A 20380-nucleotide genomic window follows, 5' to 3' on the forward strand; every position below is an offset into this window, starting at 1 on the left:
TAATTACACGTGCCAAGACCCTGTTCTGAACAAGGCCAGTTCTGAGGTTCTGAGTAGGCATGAAATTTAGGGGGACACTAGTCAACCCGGAACTTGCCCTCCACCCCGCTAGCTTCCCTAACACCATCCCCTTACTGTTCCCATCTCAGGAATTGGCCCCACAGCTAGAGCTCATCTTGAACCTTCTCCCCTCATCCTACCACCAGAAATCCTCTTAACCTTGTCGCCAAAATAATCCACATCCCTACAGCTGCCTCCCGGGGCCAGGCCCAGCAGCTGGCCGAGGACGGCCTCTCTCCTTCCTCTTTTGTTCTTCCAATGTCCTTTCTCCAAGCTGAAGCCAGCATAGTCCTTTTAAAAATATCTCCTTCATTTTTGACATTGGCAGTTTTTAAACCTGTACAGAAATAGAGAAGACAGTATAATGAACTTCCATTTACTCATCCCTCAGCTCCAACAGTTATCAACTCATGGCCAATCTCGTTTCAGCTACACCCTGACCCCACATCCCAGACATGCTGTGACCACATCTTTTAAAAACATAATTCAGGTCCCTTCCCTCTCCTGCTCACACATCCCTTACCGTGGCACCAGATACCATCCAGGCTCTGCAGAGTGGCCCAGAGGAGACCCTCGGGACCCAGGCCCTCCTTCCGTCCAGCCTGATTTATCCAGGCACGCTGGGACCCTCACTGTTCCCAGACCGCCCCAAGCTGTGTCCAGCCTCTGAGCTCTTGCGCACGCTGGTTCCCCTGCCCGAAACGCTCGCCTCTTCCCCACCCCCTGCCTTACGCAAGGGCTCCCTTCTTATCCTTCAGGTCTAACCATAAATTGTGTTTCTTCTCTATTTGATCTCCGTCCCAGCTGCTCTCTCCCCCATGTGTATGAGCCCCTTGCGGGTAGGGGCCCTGTCTGTCCTGTTCACCTCTACGACCCCCGATGCCAGACGTGGCCACGTGCTTCTCCAGGACCGGGCTCCCTGGGCCACGGGCTGGGAACGTGTTCTGTGGTTGGTTCTCCAGTGGGTATTGCTGTTTGGCATCATGAAACATGTGTCCACTCCCTGCCACCACTTGGGTGGGGACATCCGTAGCCACCTTAGACTTGACAGGATTGGGGTTTTCTTATTGCTTAATCATCCAGGGGTTTTGTGTTGTTATTTTGTTAACCAAATAGTGTCTCGATGTTACTTTTCATCTGCATAGAAGCACCCATTTTGACAAGAAGAACCAGTTTTATGAACCTAGAACCAACCATTTGTTGAGATCTCTGAGGTCGACCACGAGGAGTGGTGTGGTGCTGCCACCCTCAGGAGCCCCTGGCATCCTTGGGGAAACCCACCCCCAATGTTAATAAAACAAGCCCTTAGATGCCTGAAAGGTGTCCCAAGGTGGCTGCTCTGTGCCTTAGGAGTGGGGTAGACATGGTGTGTGTGAGAAGGCAGGTGCCACGACCCAGGGCTTAGGCAAGGCTTGACTGTGCTCTCAGGACTGGGATTGGGGTAGGGAAATAGGAGCCCCCAACCCCCAGGAGCCTCCCTCACTGCTGTGTTGCCATGGGAGATCCATACCTCCCCTCCACGGAGTCACACTGATTCGGGGGTAAAAGTTGGAGTTTGAACCTGAACCTGCCAGTTGGAGGTTCAAGTTCCAGGCCTCGTTCTGCCTGAAGTTGCTGGGAGGTTCCGAGCCCCAGGGTCCCCACCCCGCACACTAGTGGCCCCTCTCTGCTGTGCTCGGGGAGACATCCCTTAGGTGGGGGTTGGCTTCCAGAGTCAGTACAAGCGATAAATGACATCCGCCCTTACACTGCCCCCAAGCACCTTATCTGTGACTCCGTGGGACCCCAGAGTGGTGGAAACCAGGAGTGAGCGTGGTGGCCCCCACTCCCCAAGCCCTCAGCAGTGCCCTGGAGCAGAATGGAAACCAGTCCCACCTAGGATCTAGCCTTCAGAAGCTGTTTTTCCTCTCGGCTGCTGTGGTTGGATTTATGTAAATGAAGCAAGCACCTTACACAGTTCCACTGGGCTCCTGTGTGCCCCCTCAGAGATCCTGGGCCAGGAGGCTGGAAGTCATGGGGAGCGGTTCTCTGGGCTGGGTACCAAATAAAGTTGCCCTTGAAATTTCAAAGCTGGAGGCTTTTCTTGCCCGTGGAGCCGCCAGTTTGGTATTTAGGGTCATGCCTCCTCTGTGAAGGTCCCGGGCAGAGCTGTTGGGCCCACTGTTGGGGTGGGGACGGTGGGCTTGGCCCTTGTGAGGCTGGCACTGAGCCACCGTCATCAGCCTGTGATCTTCTAGAAGAGACAGAGCCTGACTGCTCTTGCCAGCACTGGAGCTGCCCTCTTAGGAGATAGGGAGGGAAGCTCTTTTGTTGTTCCTTTAGGAAAATTTAAAAAATGGGCCAAAAGACATAATCGTCCCCGTAGTTCTGAACTGCAGGAGCCTTTCTAGCAGGTGGTATCAGTTTATGCCACCACCAATGCACCAGCTTCTGGGATTTTGTCATTGTTGTACACACGTATATGTGCTCCTTTGCTAAGCCCTGCCCCTTCGGGACTGCCACGCGGGTCTGCTTGAACCCTGTCCCCCCTGGGGTTGAGGAGGAGCCCATTGCTTCTCCCTGAGATGACCCTGGTTTCCAAACTGCTCCGGGTACCCCAGCGCGAGTGCCCTCACCCTGCCCGCTTCGCTCCCAAGATCTGTTACGGGAAACCCGAATGCCAGTCCTGACACCCTGAGAATGTCGGGCTTTGACAGCGTATGAAGTGGATATTGTGAAGCTGGGACAAAAGTGCCCTTGTGCTTCCTGGAGACCGGGCGTGCTCTGCGGGGCCCAGGGGGTGGGCACCAACAGGGCCGGGCGGTGGGAGGCGCAGCCCAGCCTCCACTGAGGAGGCCAGGCCAAGAGAATCACAATGGCGTGGGTACATTTTTGAAAACTTTCCGTTCCCTTGGTTCTGCCACCTTCAGCACAGGCCTGGGGGGCCAGGAATCCTGGGGTCACCTACTCGTCACCCTGAGGGCCTCCTACATACGGGATCCTGTGCTGGGGGAGCAGGAACAGGCTGGGGCCCTCCCCAGAAGCAGGCAGCGGGACCTGCAAGGGCAGAGGCTGCTGGGAATGACAGAGGGAACCAGGGTGCCCATTGCCACGCCCGCAGGGCCAGCGAGGGAGGGTTGCTGCAGCCTCACCTCTGCCCTACACACACCCACCAGGACATGGCGAGGGTGGGCGTCAGCCCCACTGCGCCCTCCCCAGGCCTCCTCTCTCCTGAGTGACTCCGGCTCACTGACCCGCTGTCCTCGCCTTGTTCACCGAAGATGACGCCTCCTCTCTCTCTTTCTCTCTCTCTCTCTTTCTCCGGCTTCCTCTTCCCTGTGCCCCTGCCCGTGTCCCCACCTGCCCCACCGTGTCCGCCTGGGTGGAGCAGACCCAGACGCAGCTGGAGCACGCGCGCATTGGGGAGCTGGAGCAGAGCCTGCTACTGGAGAAGGCGCAGGCCGAGCGGCTGCTCAGAGAATTAGCGGACAACAGGGTAACGCCCGGCCGCCAGCCCGTGCCCACTGCCGCCCCTCGGCTTCTCGCTTTTGTTGTTTACTCTGTCTTTGGCTGCTGTCCTCACGGTTTTCCTTTTGCACCTGCTCTAGGAGGGAAGTCGAGATACAGAGATGTGCTGATGCTCCATTGCCAAGTGTGCTTATGGGGGTCTTTGTTCTCTGGGACTTTGCTCCCCAGCTCACGGCCCCCTTTGCTGAGAATGTCCTGTGAGACCCCAGCCCTGGCCTCATGCATTGCCACGACAAGGCTTTGGGCCACTTGGGAACATTCTGCCCCTTACGTGGGCAGGCACAGAGACAGCCTGTCCCTGCCTCCCGTCGCCCCAGCTGAGGATCTGCAGATCCTGGCTTTTCTAGGCCAGGGGGTCTGAAACATGGTAGCAGGAGGGGCCAGCCTGAAGGACCTGAGGCTGAGGAGGTGGCAGGGGGCATTTGGGGGAGTGAGGGTGTCCCCAGGGATGGACCTCTGTCAGCCCCAGGGTCTGGCTGTGGTAATACAGTGAGTGGTCAGGAAGCCACGAGACAGCTCTGCTTGGGGTGCAGTTTCCCTGAGTCCCTGGGTGAGCTTCCAAGTCCCTTGCTCCAGGCCCACCATGCATTTGCCAGCACTTGCAGGCTAACAGCTGGTCAGCCCAGGGACCAGCCTGATGACAGTTCTCCTGTCAAGGGAGCTAGACAGGCAGTGAGCAGTGACTGGGAAATACACCCCGTAAACAACGTGTGGGTGTGGAGTGGTCAGTTTCTGCATGCGAGTGGGCGTGGCTGTGCGTGCAGGTGTCAGGAGACACACAGCCTCCTTTGGCACACTGGCCGTTGTCCGGTGTCCGCATGTGCTCGTGCAGTGCACAGCTTGTGTGCACGACAGCTGCGTGCAGAAACTGACCCAGTCCCTGTGGAGGGGCTGGAGCCCTCCAGACAGACAGGCGCCTTGATCTAGGGCTCAACCTCATTGAGAAACAGAAACAGGATTAGTGGACTAAAGGAAACCTTTAGAAACAAAAAATTTTAAGCTCATAAGAAATTTAAAACTTGAAAATATATTGTTTCCAGATCTATGACCGTCGAGGTGATCAAGGTGGGTGTTGGGGGGATGGAGCCTCTGATCTCAGGGATTTCCGTTGAAAAGCTGGGAGCATTCATTCTCTCCCGTTTTAGACATTGGGCATTCATTCTCTCCCGTTTTAGACATTGCACTGGACGTTTCTTTGGCCACCCCTTCGGCCAGCCCCTTGGCTGGAGACCTTTCTAGGGCAGGATAATGCAGAATTCACCCTGCAGCCTCTGCTCCTTAAAAGTGACATTAACTTAAAGCCATAACCTCAAATGGGTGGTTTCTTTTAACCACTGATTTGTCCCAAGCCACCTAGGGCAGCGGGAACATCGGGCTCTCTGAACCGTTGGGGTACGAGCCAGGGGAGCCTTTCTGGAAGCTGCGGTGGGGCGGGCACCCTTGAGTGGTGAGAGCCCCGCCCACGCCCACACACCGTGGCGTCCTCCTCGCCCTCCTGCTGGCCCGCTGACCCCTGTCTCCCTCTGCCCTGGCAGCTGACCACGGTGGCCGAGAAGTCGCGGGTGCTCCAGCTGGAAGAGGAGCTGACGCTGCGCCGCGGCGAGATCGAGGAGCTGCAGCAGTGCCTGCTGCACTCGGGGCCCCCGCCCCCGGACCACCCCGACGCCGCCGAGACCCTGCGGCTGCGGGAGCGGCTGCTGTCGGCCAGCAAGGAGCACCAGCGGGAGAGCGGGGTGCTGCGGGACAAGTACGAGAAGGCCCTGAAGGCCTACCAGGCGGAGGTGGAGAAGCTCCGGGCGGCCAACGAGAGGTACGCGCAGGAGGTGGCGGACCTCAAGGACAGGGTCCAGCAGGCCACCAGCGAGAACATGGGGCTCATGGACAACTGGAAGTCCAAGCTGGACTCGCTGGCCTCAGACCACCAGAAGTCCCTGGAGGACCTCAAGGCCACGCTGAGCTCGGGCCCGGGCGCCCAGCAGAAGGAGATCGGCGAGCTGAAGGCGGTGATGGAGGGCATCAAGATGGAGCACCAGCTGGAGCTGGGCAACCTGCGGGCCAAGCACGACCTGGAGACGGCCGTGCACGTGAAGGAGAAGGAGGCCCTGCGGCAGAAGCTGCAGGAGGCGCAGGAGGAGCTGGCCGGGCTGCGGCAGCACTGGCGGGCCCAGCTGGAGGTGCAGGCCAACCAGCACCGGCTGGAGCTGCAGGAGGCCCAGGACCAGCGCCGGGACGCCGAGCTGCGCGTGCACGAGCTGGAGAAGCTGGACGTGGAGTACCGCGGCCAGGCGCAGGCCATCGAGTTCCTCAAGGAGCAGATCTCGCTGGCCGAGAAGAAGATGCTGGACTACGAGCTGCTGCAGCGGGCGGAAGCCCAGAGCAAGCAGGAGGTGGAGAGGCTGCGGGAGAAGCTGCTGGTCGCCGAGAACAGACTGCAGGCGGTCGAGTCCCTGTGCTCGTCCCAGCACACCCACGTAGGCAGCGCCCCTCCTGCCGGGGATGGGGGCCTGCTGGGGAGGGCTTTGGTGTTCGCTGATGTCTCCTTTCCAGTCCCCCAGGCATATGCCCTGGGTGGCCGGGGAGAGGGCCTCAGACCTCTGTCAGAAGGGCAGCAAGCCCAGGTGGCTGTGGGGACCCAGGGTGGTCTGAGATGACCTGGCTGGGTCCCCCACAGAGCAGGCCTGGAGAGACGTGGCCTCAGTGCAGAGGACAGGCTTCCCTGCCCTCCCCCAGCCCAACACGCCTGCACATGTCCTGCCGTGCTGGCTCCTGGGCCTCCTGTGCCATCCGTCTCCCTCCCGGTACCTGGGACCCAGGCCTTGCACCCTGGGGCTGGCCAGGACGTGGAAGGCAGCCCTGCCCATCCCTGGGGCTTCCCATCTCCAGCACAGGTGCTGAGCCCCCTTCTGCCGGCGCTAAGTAGAACAGCCCTTTCCCAGAGTGAGGGGGGCCCGGAGTGGGGCCTTACACGTCTCTAGCCCCTTTCCCTGCATCTCGGCACACTTCTCCCCCAGCTCCTCCAAGGAGGCGGCACCGGGGCAGCCCGGGCTGTGTCTGCTCCAGGGGGGCCTTTGGAGTGGCTCTGGGCACCACGCCTCGTGCCAGGCCCTGCATTACTACGTTGGCTCCATTTCACGGGTGAGCAAACCAAGTCTCCGAGATGGAGTAACTTTCCCAGGTCCCCAGCCCATCAGCAGCGGAGGTGTCCAGCCCCACTGCCTGCGGGGCCAGTGGAGGGGGCTCAGGAGGACAGCAGTCACTTCTCAGAAGCAGGGGCAGCTAGCAGAGCAGTGGCTTCCTGTGTGCGAGGCACTCCCAGGGTCTTTGAGGGTCCAGTTCCCCCGTGTACATTTAAACCAGAATTTAGCATATGGGTGATAAGTTTTCGGGAGTGTGAGTCTAGGGGACCCTTTTGTGTAAACAGAGATCTACCTGCACTAGGCTTTGGGTCCCTTGTGACAGCCGTCCCGCCCCCGTCTCCCAGGGAGGGACGTTTTGTAGCAAGTGCTCTCCCAGCATCCTGGGGCGAAGGAAAAGGGAGAAACCCAAAAGAGCTGGTGTGTCCGGCCTGACTCACTGCCAGAGCAGGTGGAAATGGGCGGGTCCCCTTAGCAGGGGAGGTTTTGGCTGCTGTGGTTCCAGAGAGCCTGGGGGACAAGAGAGGCCTGGATGGGCTCTGGGGCCAAGGAGTGGCGGTGGCCTCAGGACGGCCCATCTCTCGATTTTCCACACATAATGGGACCTCAGTCTGACCGTTATGTCCCCCAGATTCAGAAGTTTTGTTCCCAGGGACAACTGGATTTTTGGTCTCATGTAGTAAATATGGGAATTAAAAAATACATTTTTTAAGTGCATGCTTCATCTTCGCTGCACCGTGTGTAAGTCACGATCCAGGGGCCTTAGTTAATCACAACTGATTGAGACTAAAGCAGAGCTTGGGACATAGGAACAGAAGTATGAGGGGCACAATGATGGAGGTGCCTGCTGAGCCCTGTGCTGCCCGAGCTGAAGTGTTAGACTCTAGCAGACCACAGGCTCAGAGGACAGGCAGCTTGGGCAGGAGACTGGAAACTTCAGCCAAGCAGCAGCGGGGAGCCCGCCGGTTCTTTTGACTTTTGTCATGGTGCTGCTTGCCAGGCTGAGTTTTCCCTTTGTTTAATCAGTCCTTTCTTCTTTGGCTTCTGGGTTTATTATTAAAAAGAAGTGTTGGAGGAAAAGGAACTAGCATTTATTGAAGTCCCCCCCAGGAGGTGGCCCCAGGCACGCTGTGCACACACTGGCCCTCGGCAGCCCAAACTCTTTTTATGGAGGGGAAACCGAGGCCAGGAGTCTTGTCTCTCTGGGAGACGGGAAAGAGACTCCCAGGACGAGTCTCTGTCGGTGTCCCAGGGCAGGAGACGTCTGCTTAACGTAATAAGCGTTTTCAACAGAGGAAGGGGCAGGAGGTATTTACTCACCCGGAAGCTGCACAAGCAGCCTTCGGGGGAGCTGGGAGCAGAGCGGGGGCTCCTCCGTTGTCAGGAAGGTCAGGCCAAGGACGTTGCTCTCCCTGCCACGGCAGCGAGTCCCTGAGTCTGTCGCCCAGGCCCCCTTTGCGGGGAGAGGTATGCAGACTGCAGGTGCGCTTGCTGGGCTGGCCAGGGCCAAGCGGGGGCGGCGGGCGTCCCCCTCACAGGGGCTCTTCTTCCAGGTGATTGAGTCCAACGACATCTCGGAGGAGAAGATCAGGACGAAGGAGACTCTGGAGGGTGAGTGGTCACTGGGCCGGGTGGGACCCGGGCTTTGGGGAGAGGCCAGCAGGCTCTGCCTTCCAGCCGGTCACATGTTGTTCTGCATCTCCCGCCATTTGGTGGCCTCCTGTGTGCGTGCACCTCCACCACGGGTGAGGAGGGCGGCAGCTCCATGTGCCAGGTGCTGGGCATCGTGCTGAGTACTTCATCATTCGTATGGGCCAAGCTTTATTTCTAAAAGCAGATGTAAACTTCAGATGGTCCTAAGGGCATGTGGCAAAGTGCTGCCCACCCCTCGCGGAAGGCGCAGCGTAGCCATCTCATATACACCCTTCCCAGAAACAGTCTGCACGCACCAGCAGCGAGGTGACACAAATGATACTCCACTGCCCACGCTTACACTGAACGAGGGATGTCGGAGACCGTTGCCCGTCAGTAGCACGTGTCTTATGTGGTGCAGGCTGCCCCATCCTGTGGAGGGACTGTCGTCGTGTGGTTAGCCGGTTTCCCACCAAGGATCTCTCCAGCCCTGGTCCGGTGGAAACGGCTGCGGCACAGCTCCATGCCCTGCACTGGCCCCGCCGGCGGGACCATGTGGGGTTGCCGGCAGGTGTCCCACAGACCTCACTAACGAAGAGTCTCGTCGGGCTTTGTGAGATGTAAAAGGTGTCACCTGATAGAACTTCAGCTCCCCTTCCTCTTACGTGAATGAAGTTGAGGGGTATTTCTGCTGCCGTTTCTGCTGTGTCCCTTGCCCGTTTCCTCTGGTTGGGTCGTTGATCTTTCTGCTGATTTTTTAGAAGCTCTTTATATATGACATTGCAGACATTTTTTCCACTTTCTGGTTTGTCTTTTGACTCCTCCCCTGCCCCAAAGATGGTGTCTCACTGTGTTGCCCAGGCTGGTCTTGAACTCCTGGGCTCAAGCGGTCCTCCCGCCTCAGCCTCATGTTTAGCTGGGACTACAGGTGTGCACCATCACGCCCGGCTGATATTTTTCCTTTTTTGTAGAGATGGGGTCTCACTGTGTTTCCCAGGCTGATCTTGAACTCCTGGCCTCAAGTGATCCTCCTGCCTTGGCCTCCCAAAGTGCTAGGATTACAGGCATGAGCCACGGTGCCCAGCTTCAGCTATTCTGTTTTGAAATTAAGATGGAATTAAAATGACAAAACCAACCATTTTAAAGTGAACAATTCAGTGGCGCTTAGTACATTCACAGTGCTGTGCGGACACCACCTGACTAGTTCCAAAACATCCCAGGACCCCAAAAGGAGACCCCAGCCCATGAGAAGGGCTTCTCTCTCCTCCCCTCCCCCACACCCAGGACAACCACTCATTTACTTTCTATCTCCATAGCTTTGCCCGTTCTGGACATTTAATGCAAATGGAATGACACAATCTGCAGCCTTTTATGTCTAGCGTCTCTCACTTAGCGTAATGCTTTCACGGCCCATCTAGTATCGTAGGTATCAGCACTTGGTTCCTTTTTATGGCCAAATAATACTCCATTGTGTGGAGGGACCACATTTTCCTGATCTGCTCATCTGCTGATGGACACGTGGGTTGTTTCTGCCTTTTGGCTGTTGTGAGTGATGCTGCGGTGAACACTGCACGGCCCCGTCACACCTGTTTTCAGTTCCTTGGGGCACATGTGTAGGAGTGGAGCGCTAGGCCACATGGTAATTCTGTGTCTCATTTTGGGGGGAACTGCCAAACTCTCTTGGCTTTTCTTATTTTTCGGAGTGATTTTAGGATCGGCGTATCTAGTTCCACAGACGTTAAAGCCTTGTTTGTGTATTCGTTAGTATTATATTACACTTACAAATTAACTTGCAGTTTGAGACCAGCCTGGTCAACAGAGAAAGATACCGTCTTTACAAAAAATTTAAAAAATTAGCCGAGTGTGGTGGCATGCACCTGCAGTCCTAGCTACTCGGGAGGCTGAGGCAGGAGGATCACTTGAGCCGGGAGTTGGAGGCTGCAGGGAGCTATGATCACACCCCTGCACTCTCCAGCCTGGGCGACAGAGTGAGACCTTGTCTCTAAAAAATCATTTAAAAATTTTTAATGAAAAAAATAAAAATACCAGGCACTTTGCATGCATTCTGTCCTTCATGGCCACTGGGAGGGCCCAGAGTTGTATACACATGACTAGTGACCCGGGCACCATTATCGTCCCCGGTTTTCACTTAAGGAAACTAAAGCCATGACAAGTTACCAAGACCACAGCATCAGATCCTCTTCTTAGAGTGGGTCACCCAGAGGGACAGCTGGTGGTGTCCATGGAGGCCACGTGTGGCCCCATCTTGGGACTCCCGCAGGAGGGCCGCACCCTTGCCTGCTGGCTAGCACTGTCGGCCCTGGAGCAGGGATGCGTCTCACCTCTCCCTTCTCCTCTAGGCCTGCAGGACAAGCTGAACAAGAGGGACAAAGAGGTGACAGCCTTGACGTCCCAGACCGAGATGCTCAGGGCCCAAGTAAGTGGTAAGTCTCCCTTCCGCAGGGCAGATGCGGGGGCTTTCGTGGGGGCCGTGCTTGGCGAGCATGGAGTGGGTCAGCGCCTGGGTCAGGGCCCCCTTCCCAACTCGGCTTTGAGAAGGAGGCTGCCTGGGCCTCGTCACTTGCGCTGGACACGCAGCTGGGTGGCCGCGAGTGGGAGTGTAGCCACCCCCACACAGTCCATCGTATAATGGGGCCCCCAGCCAGCTTCTCCCCCAGGGCCAGCTGTGTGTGCCCCATGGCCTGCAATTCCATGACACCGCCCTCTCTCTGGTCTTGACGACCTCCTGGTTTCTCATAGGCCACCTTGATACAGTCCCTCTGCCCCCGGCCCCTGGAAGAAACACCAGAGCTGATTTCAGAATTGGGGGAAGGACGCCGGCTGCAGCCAAGGGCAAGGCACGAGGAGGGGGAGCCTGGGGAGAGTCAGGGGTCTGGACTTGTGACTCTGTGACAAGAAGGCCCGCGGTGGCGTCCGTGAGGCGGCCCCTCCTGGGACGTGACCCCAGCCCCTCCTCTGTCCAGCCCTCCACATTCACGTGGCACAGTGGGTCCCGACAGAGGTCAGGGGACCTCACACTCCTCCCAGGCCAAGGAGAAGACATAGCTTTTCCTTGTCGGGACAAAGGTGTAAACACGACGTCCTCCAGGACGGGGCTGCTTCCCGCACCAGGGGGCCTCGCTCCGTGTCCTCCGGCTTGCTCTGCTTCCCTAGCTGCTCCCTCGGGCCCTGCTGCCTGCCTCTGAGAGGGACAGAGACCCAGAAAGCAGAATGTCATCCTCTGGGGAAAATCAGTGGCCTGCTGGGGCCCTGCCCCCAGGCAGGACAGATTCCCAAATGTTCCCGCCCTCTCCCTCCTGCCCACCCCAGCGCTGGAGAGCAAGTGCAAGTCGGGAGAGAAGAAGGCGGACGCCCTCCTCAAGGAGAAGCGGCGCCTGGAGGCCGAGCTGGAGGCCGTGTCCCGGAAGACCCACGACGCCTCGGGCCAGCTGGTCCTCCTGAGCCAGGAGCTGCTGCGGAAGGAGCGGTGAGTCCTGCAGGGCCGCCCGGCCCGCGCTGCGCCTGACCCCGGCCTGTGTTCTCCCGGGGCAGAGGGGACGGACCGGTGGGACAGGTGGCTGCTCACCGGTGGTCACAGTGCTCTCCTCTGCCAAGCTCCAAGGAAGCGTCTGAAGCCTCAGCACGGTCTCCCAGCCAAGCTCCCAGGGAAGATTAATGCTCCCCAAGCCTTTTGGTCCCAGGGTCCCCTTTAAACTCTTAAAAATTATTGAGGGTCCCCAAAGAGCTTCCATTTGTTTATTCTACATTTGCCGTATTAGAAGTTAAAACCAGCACTCTGGGAGGCTGAGGCGGGAGGATCGCTTGGGCCCAGGAGTTCGAGACCAGCCTGAGCAAGAGCAAGACCCCGTCTCCGCAAAAAATAGAAAACTTAGCCGGGTGTCGTGGCGCATGCCTGTAGCCCCAGCTACTTGGGATGCTGAGGCAGGAGGATCGCTTGGGCCCAGGAGTTTGAGATTCCACTGTACTCTAACCGGCTCGACAGAGTGAGACTGGAATGACTCAAGAAAGAAAGGAAGGAAGGAAGGAAGGAAGGAAGGAGGGAAGGAAACTGAGAAATTTAAAGATATTTATTAATCCATTTAAAAATAATAAGCCAATTACATGTAATGTGGATAATATGCTTTTGATAAGAAGTAGCTATTTTCCAAAACACAAACTATTTAGTCCAAAGAGTGGCATTGTTTTACATCTTTGCAAATTTCTTAAATGTTGGACCTAATATAAGATAGCTGGATTCTTGTGTCTTCTGCGTTCAGCGTTTGTGAGTTGTCGTTCTGGTTGAAGTGTGTTATGAAAATCTGACCTTATGTGGATATGTAATTGGAAAAGGGAGGAGTATTTTAATATCCTTTTCAGATAATTATTAGTATGTCACATAGCCTCAGGAAAAAATCCATTTATGCTCAAGAGAAATGACAATGAAAATAGTTTTTTTATTATTATGAAAATAGTTTTGACCCATGGGCCCCTGAAAAGGTCATGGGGACCTGTTGGGGGTTCCCCAGACCACACTTTGAGAACCACTGGGCTATATATAGTCCATAGACGTGGCTTGTGTGATCCATAGGAAGCTTAAAAATGAGACAAGCATTTAAAAACCAGAAAATGCCCCATAAAATCCAGCTTTCTCCAGATTCCCTTAAAACATTGGAAGATCTGACAACACCGGGCTGACTTCTAGCATGGCAGCCACCAGCCATTGCTGGGGTGCTCCTGCCCCTCGGGGTCTCCCCAGTTCCTCACCCCTTCATTGTTTTTCTTACGTGGTTCCCAGCCCTGCCAGCTTTGAGCTTCATGCTTCAGCCCTGGGTGAGAGCAATCTCTGTGAAGCACAAACGTGCTTTTGTGAAGGAAACGCTGCCTCCTCCCGTACAGGTTGGGAATTTCTCTGCTAGATTTGCTTCTACTCTAGCAGCTCTCTAGAAAGTGCGGCCCTGCCCAGGAAGGGGTTAAATAGATGTGATGAGGCAACTTGGGAACATTCCAGAGCCCTCTGCAGAAGCTGCCTTCTCCAGCACAACCAATCATTGGGGCTCCACTGCCTTCTCCCTCCCTTCCAGTCTTCTGTCCCAAGTGGAAATTTTATTCCTGGTGCTCAAGCCAGTCTCGCCTTCCCCCAGGAGTCTCTCTGGACAGTCCTGGCGCAGGGATGCCCCTTCCCGAGTCCCAGCAGGATTCACTGGACGTTTTGGTCTTCCATCAGCTGTCTGGATTTTTCTCATCCTCAGCGACGTTTCTGCTTTCCTAGCGCCTGGCCTTGGGCCGTCTCCCTGCTGTCAGCAGGCTCATTCCTTCTTCCAGCTCTGTCACTGTGTGATTCCCCCCTTCTGGAATACCGTCCTCTGTTTGGTCATTTCATTAAGTTCAGTCCATTCTTCCAGGCTTAGCTCACAGTCCACCTCCTTCTTAAACCCTTTCTTGATTGATGTAGGCCACAGAGGCTCTTCCACATTCCTGAGGTGCTTAGGGTGGGGGTGGGAGCTCAGCTAGGAATGCTTTGGCGACAATAACATAATATCCATCAAACAGCAGATTAAACTAGTAGAGATTCCCTTTCCTCAGGTGACAAGAAATTTGGAGGTAGCTGTGATTAGAGCTTGGTACAGAGGCTCAGGGTCTTAGTACCAAGACCTATGTGGTTCTCCTTGCCACTCCTTCATGGTTGCAAGATGGCTGCTGAAGCTCCAGCCATCACATTCTAACAGGAAGGAAGAGGAAAGGGAAGGGGATGGTGCCAGCCGATTTCTACTGCTGGAAACTACCCATGGCCACCTAGTAAGGGAGTTTTCCCGTCTTTGATAGTGGATGCAGGCACTTCTAAGGTGAATATTTTGGTGGTTTGGTTTTTTAAATTTTTAATTAAAAAATTTATTTTCTTTTTTAAAAACACTTGAAAAGCTTTTAGGAAAAGCCAAGTCCTCCGGACTGTCCCATTCCCAAACCCTGGCCTGTGGGCTGTGGTCAGATGTTTCCACTGTGGCCCTTGTGGGACAGGTGCTAATGCCAGTGCCCCCACGCTGGGGTGGTCAGTGTGCGGGTCCTTGGCACACTGCCGGGGCGTGGGAGCTGGGGCAGGGCTGACTGTGGCTGTTCTGTCCCCGACCGCCAGGAGCCTGAACGAGCTGCGAGTACTGCTGCTGGAAGCCAACCGCCACTCCCCGGGGCCCGAGAGGGACCTGAGCCGCGAGGTGCACAAGGCTGAGTGGCGGATCAAGGAGCAGAAGCTCAAGGACGACATCCGGGGCCTGCGAGAAAAGCTGACGGGGCTGGTACGCAGGGACGGGGCGGCCTGGGGGTGGGGGGCCCTGCTGTCAGGCCATGGAGACTGGTGACCTCCTGGGTGACCCCAAGGACAGCCAAGTCGCAGGAGGATTTAAAAACGCCCTGGGATCAGAGGCACGGTCAGCAACGTGGCAGGCGGAAGGGCGCTGGGCAGCCCGTTTTGCAGATGTCGTGGCTGGTTATGTGGCAGTCTGTGGGTGCAGCTGGGGGTGGGCCCTGGCCCTCAGGGTTCAGGCTAAGGGGCACCACTCTGGCCGCTCACGCAGACTGGGTGTGGTGTCACTGGGCCCAGCCGCCCTGCTGGCTTTCCTGTCCCGGCATGTCTGGCCACAGGGGTTTGGTTCCAGCACCCTCCGTGGTCCTCGTGGCTCTGCGATCTGAGAATGACTCAGGAGAAGACTTGGCCTTGGGGCTGGCGGGGACTGGGGAGTTCTGAACCCCCTGGGGCTTTCCCAGAGCCACGTGGGAGGTGGGCAGTTCTGGGCTCAGCCTCCTCCCCAGGGGCACAGGTGGGTCAAGTTTACGTGCACATCCCCGCCCCCAGGGCAGCCTCCCGTCTGCTCCCTGCACTGCGCCCAGCGCCAAGGGGGTACTGGGGAGAGCGTGGTGGGTGGGCCGAACCACCCAAGGGGAGGAGGGCTCTGTGAGGACAGGCTTGGCTAAAGGGTCAGGGTGGGCAGGGCCGTGCAGCACATGGGGGATTGGGGACTGGGTTCACGTGGCCAAGGATGGCCAAGGAGAGGGCCACCTGGGCAGGCGCAGCTCTGGGTGCCCTGGTGGGGCGGCTGTGGAGGGAGGACAGCCCTGTAGGACAGTGGGGGGTGATGTAAGAAGGAAAGGAGGGAGGGGCCTGGATTTCGGGACCTGGAGATCATGGAGCGTCCAGCAGAGCCTGGGAGTTCAGGGCAGGGGACCTGCAGGGAGGGAGAGAGGCCGAGGGACATCCGGGTGACGCCCAGGCCTGGACCCAGAGATGCGGTGGGGCCGGACTTTCCTGCCTGGAGGTAAGACCACCCCCCCATCACACACATCACACGCATTCTCTCGCACACACACGTGTGTGCACGTGCACGTGTGCACACACGCTCTTCCACGCTCCCACTGCTTCCAGGACAGAGAGAAGTCCCTGTCGGACCAGAGGCGCTACTCCCTCATCGACCCGTCCTCGGCGCCCGAGCTCCTGCGGCTGCAGCACCAGCTGATGAGCACGGAGGACACGCTGCGGGACGCGCTGGACCAGGCTCAGCAGGTGGAGAAGCTCATGGAGGCCATGAGGAGCTGCCCGGACAAGGCCCAGGTGAGCCACGGGCCGGGCCGGGTGACCAGGAGGGGCCCTCGGGCTGAAGGGAGCGGGGAGGAGGCCCTGCCTTCTGGGAGGCCAGGCCAAGGGGTCACGGCTGTGCCCTGAGGAGCTCAGACTGAGAGGCGTGGCCCTGGGGGGGGTCCCTGGAGCCCACGTCGGTCCCACTGGGGAGACCTCGCCACCTAGTGGGCGAACCAGGAACTGCTGCCTGGTGCACCTCGCTCAGCGTCTCCTGCCGACTTTTCCAGACCATCGGCAATTCCGGTTCTGCAAACGGCATCCACCAGCAAGACGAGGCTCACAAACCGGCGGTAAGGGGCGCCCTGGCCTCCCCAGGCCCTCCCGTGCAGGCACCTCTCTGGGGAAAACCCTGAAAAGCCACTAAAACCGCAGACAAAGCTGCAGCGCGCCAGAAGCTTTACAGTGGGGCCACGGAGGAGGGGCTGGGCGGTCAGACTGATTCGTTTGTGGGCCTCGGTACCTTCCCTATTGTTGTAGAGCATCACATGCCTGTCTTAGTCCGCTTAGTGCTGCTATAAAGGAATACCTGAGGCCGGGTGATTTACAAAGAAAAGAGTTATTTAGCTCTTGGTTGTGCTGGCTGGAAGGTTCCAGATAGGGCATCTGGCGAGGGCCTCCGGAAGCTTCCACCGAGGCAGAAGGCAAAGGGGGTCAGCCGCATGCAGAGATCATGTGGCCAGAGAGGAAGGGGGAGCAGGTGCCAGGCTCTTTTTAACAACCAGCTCTCGAGGTGACTAATTTAAAGAGCAAGAACTCAGCCAGCCATCCAGACTGTAGCAATGCCAATGTGGAAACTCTGGAAAAAATTGCAAAAATGTGTGAAGAAGAAATGTTCACCAGTGGCCCTCCTGCTCAGAAACGACCTGGCCTGGCTGGGCGTGGTGGCTCACGCCTGTAATCCTAGCACTCTGGGAGGCGGAGGCGGTCGGATTGCTCAAGGTCAGGAGTTCAAAACCAGCCTGAGCAAGAGCGAGACCCTGTCTCTACTATAAATAGAAAGAAATTAATTGGCCAGCTAATACAGAAAAAATTAGCCGGGCATGGTGGCACATGCCTGTGGTCCCAGCTACTCGGAAGGCTGAGGCAGGAGGATTGCTTGAGCCCAGGAGTTTGAGGTTGCTGTGAGCTAGGCTGACGCCACGGCACTCACTCTAGCCTGGGCAACTAAGCGAGACTCTGTCTCAAAAAATATATATATATTAAAAAAAAGAAAGAAAGAAACGAACTGTCCTGGGAACCCTGGTGTCCTCTAAGCAGTCTCCTTCCTGAACTTCCCCAAGCGTGGGTGTGCGGGTGTGTGTGGATGTCTGTACTTGCTGACATTTATCCGGAACCCCCAAATCGGTACTGTCGGTACTGTCATGGTCATTCGCACCTGGGCACAGAGAGGCCAAAACTTGAGCTGCCCCATGTGCACTCCCTGAGGTCGAACAAGGCAGCTCTCACGCTATAAGCAAGGGTCCCTCTCGCAGTCTGTGCAGTGCCACGTTTCCACATTTCTGTGCTTTCTGTGGGTGATCTTGCTGTTGAACGTGGTCCAGTGCTGTCCAGCGTTCGTCCACACAGGCCGCTGTCCCATGCCTTGCAGAGACAACACGTATGTGCTAGATAAGCTCCGTTCAGGCGTGGGCTGTCATGTCGTTGGCCACGAGTTCAGTGTTGATGAATCAACCAGAGATGCTAAATGCAGCGACTTTAAACAGAAGTGCACGTGAAACGAGGTTGTGTTTTGATCGGTTGATGAACGCGTGATTAGAGGCTCGCAAGACTCTAGCCCTATGTTCTCACTGGAAGCAATGGGTCAGTGTTCCGTGATGACTTTCTGGAATATAACTGCTGCAGATAACAAGAATCATCATTGTATGTGTGTGCATATACATATCTGGGTCTATATATTAAGTTTTTATTTAAAAATCATTTCAAACTTACAAACTAGAATCAAAGTAGTGCATAGAACATTGTATAATGTATACCATTGACCGTATACCATGTTGTTAATATGTTGTCGTTACCCTTTGCTGTCTCTGTGTGGATATGTGTGTATACTAATACAATTTTTCTGAACCAGTTGGGTATAATTGCATGTGTCATGGCCCCAAACACTGCAGTCCCTGTTCCCTGAGGGAAGGACAGGCTTTCACATAACCACAGTAGTTACCAACCTCAGTAAGTGTAACATCGATACGAGATTTGCATCTAATCGGCTCTCTGAGCTCCAGTGTTTTCCGTTTGCCCAATACTGTCTCCAGGACTCTAGTTTCTAACTGCAGGATCCAGTCTAGTGTTAAGTCGTCGTATGACATCTCGTCATTGCGTCTCTTTGGTCTTGTTTGGTCTGGAACATTTCCTCTACTTCTCTTCGATTTTTATGACATTGATTTTTTGTCTGACATAATCAAGTTTTATTAAGTCAGCACATTTAAAAAGTGTGTCATGGGGTGGAGACAAAGGCTTAGGCGTTAAAATATACACATATATAAGCAAGTACCTCTCCATGTTGCCAGGACTGAAATCACCACTTGCAGATCTGTCTCGAGTACAGGGGACATGAACACCTACCGGAGCCAATGAACTAGGCTGGGGGGTGGGGGGAGCGGATGACCACTCATGACAACATAAATGGGCCAGGGGGGTGTGGGTGGACAGTCCCCTATCCAGAACCCATAATCTAGTTGGCAATGAGATGAGGAAACCATATGATTCAGACATAAAGGCAGAAAAATAATGTCACTCCCAAAGTGCACGAGTGAACCACAGACACTGGCCAAGGGGATATGACCACATACTCTGATCCCAGAACTTAAGGACAGGGTACCGTTCCCACACGGTGCAGGGGTAGGCGAAGAATCACCCCTGTTCTGGGACTGCAAAGCAAGTGCCCTAAGATGCAGCCCTAAGGGGCTCAGTGCACCCTCCCCCCCCCCCCGCCAGGCTTACTGAGGCCAGGAGCAGAGACAGCCCCAAGCCCCCTCAGAAGTCCCCTCAGTCTCAGCCAGAGCCACCTGTACTCCTTGCACCTGTGTCCCCAACCCACACACTCCCCTATCTGGCGTGGGGCGGTGGCTCCCGGTCCAGCTCCATCCGCCCACCAGAGCTGGCTGTGTAGGACTGAGACTCCCGTGACACAGGGAGATGTCACCCAAGCTGGGGATTTGACACAGTTCCCCATCTTCTGGGGCTGGAATGTTTGATCTGGGGGGGAGGGGAAAGAAAGCAATGGTGGGGTCAGCCTTGGGCCCCCACCCCCAGGGGCTGGCATGACCCCAGGGGTGGGTGCCACGGCCTGAGCCCTGGCAACCCTGCGACTGTTCCCCAGGGCTCTTGGGGACACTTGCTGACCAAGCCCTTGCTCTCTCTAGGACAAGCACTGACCCTGCAGGACACCGTGGATCAGCCCAGTCCACACCAGAGCCCCAGCCAGCTGCCCGGCGATGCCCCCTCCAGGCAGGGGCCAGGACTGTCACTTTGGAGACAAGACAGTGTTTGTAACAATAGCGTACTCGCCACCACGGAACCCCATCCCAAATGCCCTGCCAGACCAGGAAGCTTCCTGAAGCACAGCCTTCTACAGAGAGCGGTACAGCCCTGGCCCGGCCCGGGGCCCTCAGCCTGGACACGCGGCAGCTTCCGGAGTCTGTGTGGAGGCGGAGGTGACCCAGGCTGGCCCCTCTGCCCAGAGGAGCTGCCCTGAGGACCGTCTTGGTGCCCTGGGCGCTTCCCTGCCCTCCCCTTCCCCCCTCCTCCCCAGGTTCCCTTCAGACCCCAGAGGGGCCGGGGAGCCCGGCTTCCCTGCCGGCCTGAGGAGGGGAGCCCAGTCTTTGGGGGCTGACTGGGGCTCCTTCTCTGTGGCCCCTTCCTGGCCAAGGCAGTCCCCAGGGCTGCTCCCCACATACTGAGCCTTTTTCAAACAGTGGTACAAGTTCCCCTCAGCCAGTCTGCCCAGCCCGGCCCCCAGGTTCAAGGTGTCGGGGGCCGGGGGATGGGGTCTTTCCTGCCCCACCCCAACACCAACACACTCACACCTCCAGGCTGCTGGCAGAGGCTGTCCACGGAGGCCAGAGCCACAGTCTTGAGAAGTCTGGAAGCCCCTCCTTCAGCCCCACCACGACCCTGGGCAAGCCTAGCTGGGGCGGGGGCAGCCACGGTGGGCCCAGAGTGAGGGCTCGGGCATGTGTTGACAAACATCAGTAATCTGGTGTCCTCTGGGCTGGCTGGATGTTCCAAAAATTGGGCCTCCCATCTGCAGATACACCCCTGCAGGCCCTGGGGTACACCCCCTGTTCTCGCACACACACACGCACACACACTCAGAGGGACCACGTGTGCACACGGCCGTGTGCGTGGCGGCGTTTGCAGTTAACCACACTGAGCCACGCTGATGCACTGGGGTTCCAGGGCTGAGGCCGAGGCCCGGGAGGGC

At 56.9% G+C, this 20380-nt stretch overlaps 1 protein-coding gene across 4 annotated transcripts in view; it reads left to right on the top strand.

The window, feature by feature from the left end:
- CLIP2 (CAP-Gly domain containing linker protein 2) overlaps window positions 1–20038 on the top strand; it is a 67027-nt gene extending 46989 nt beyond the window's left edge. For 2 of the 4 annotated variants that reach the window (XM_012742223.3, XM_012742224.3), the window contains exons 9-17: window positions 3431–3535; window positions 5103–6038; window positions 8255–8312; window positions 10694–10777; window positions 11664–11820; window positions 14464–14623; window positions 15748–15933; window positions 16188–16250; window positions 19320–20038. In XM_012742223.3, coding sequence (XP_012597677.1) covers window positions 3431–3535; window positions 5103–6038; window positions 8255–8312; window positions 10694–10777; window positions 11664–11820; window positions 14464–14623; window positions 15748–15933; window positions 16188–16250; window positions 19320–19331 — 1761 coding nt within the window. In that variant the 3' untranslated portion in view covers window positions 19332–20038. The remainder of the gene's footprint in view (window positions 1–3430; window positions 3536–5102; window positions 6039–8254; window positions 8313–10693; window positions 10778–11663; window positions 11821–14463; window positions 14624–15747; window positions 15934–16187; window positions 16251–19319) is intronic. The other 2 variants (XM_012742225.3, XM_012742226.3) reach the window with 2 other exon arrangements.
- Window positions 20039–20380: the final 342 nt, after the last annotated feature.

This window comes from Microcebus murinus, chromosome 19, assembly GCF_040939455.1.
Source record: "Microcebus murinus isolate Inina chromosome 19, M.murinus_Inina_mat1.0, whole genome shotgun sequence".
Lineage (NCBI taxonomy): Eukaryota > Metazoa > Chordata > Mammalia > Primates > Cheirogaleidae > Microcebus > Microcebus murinus.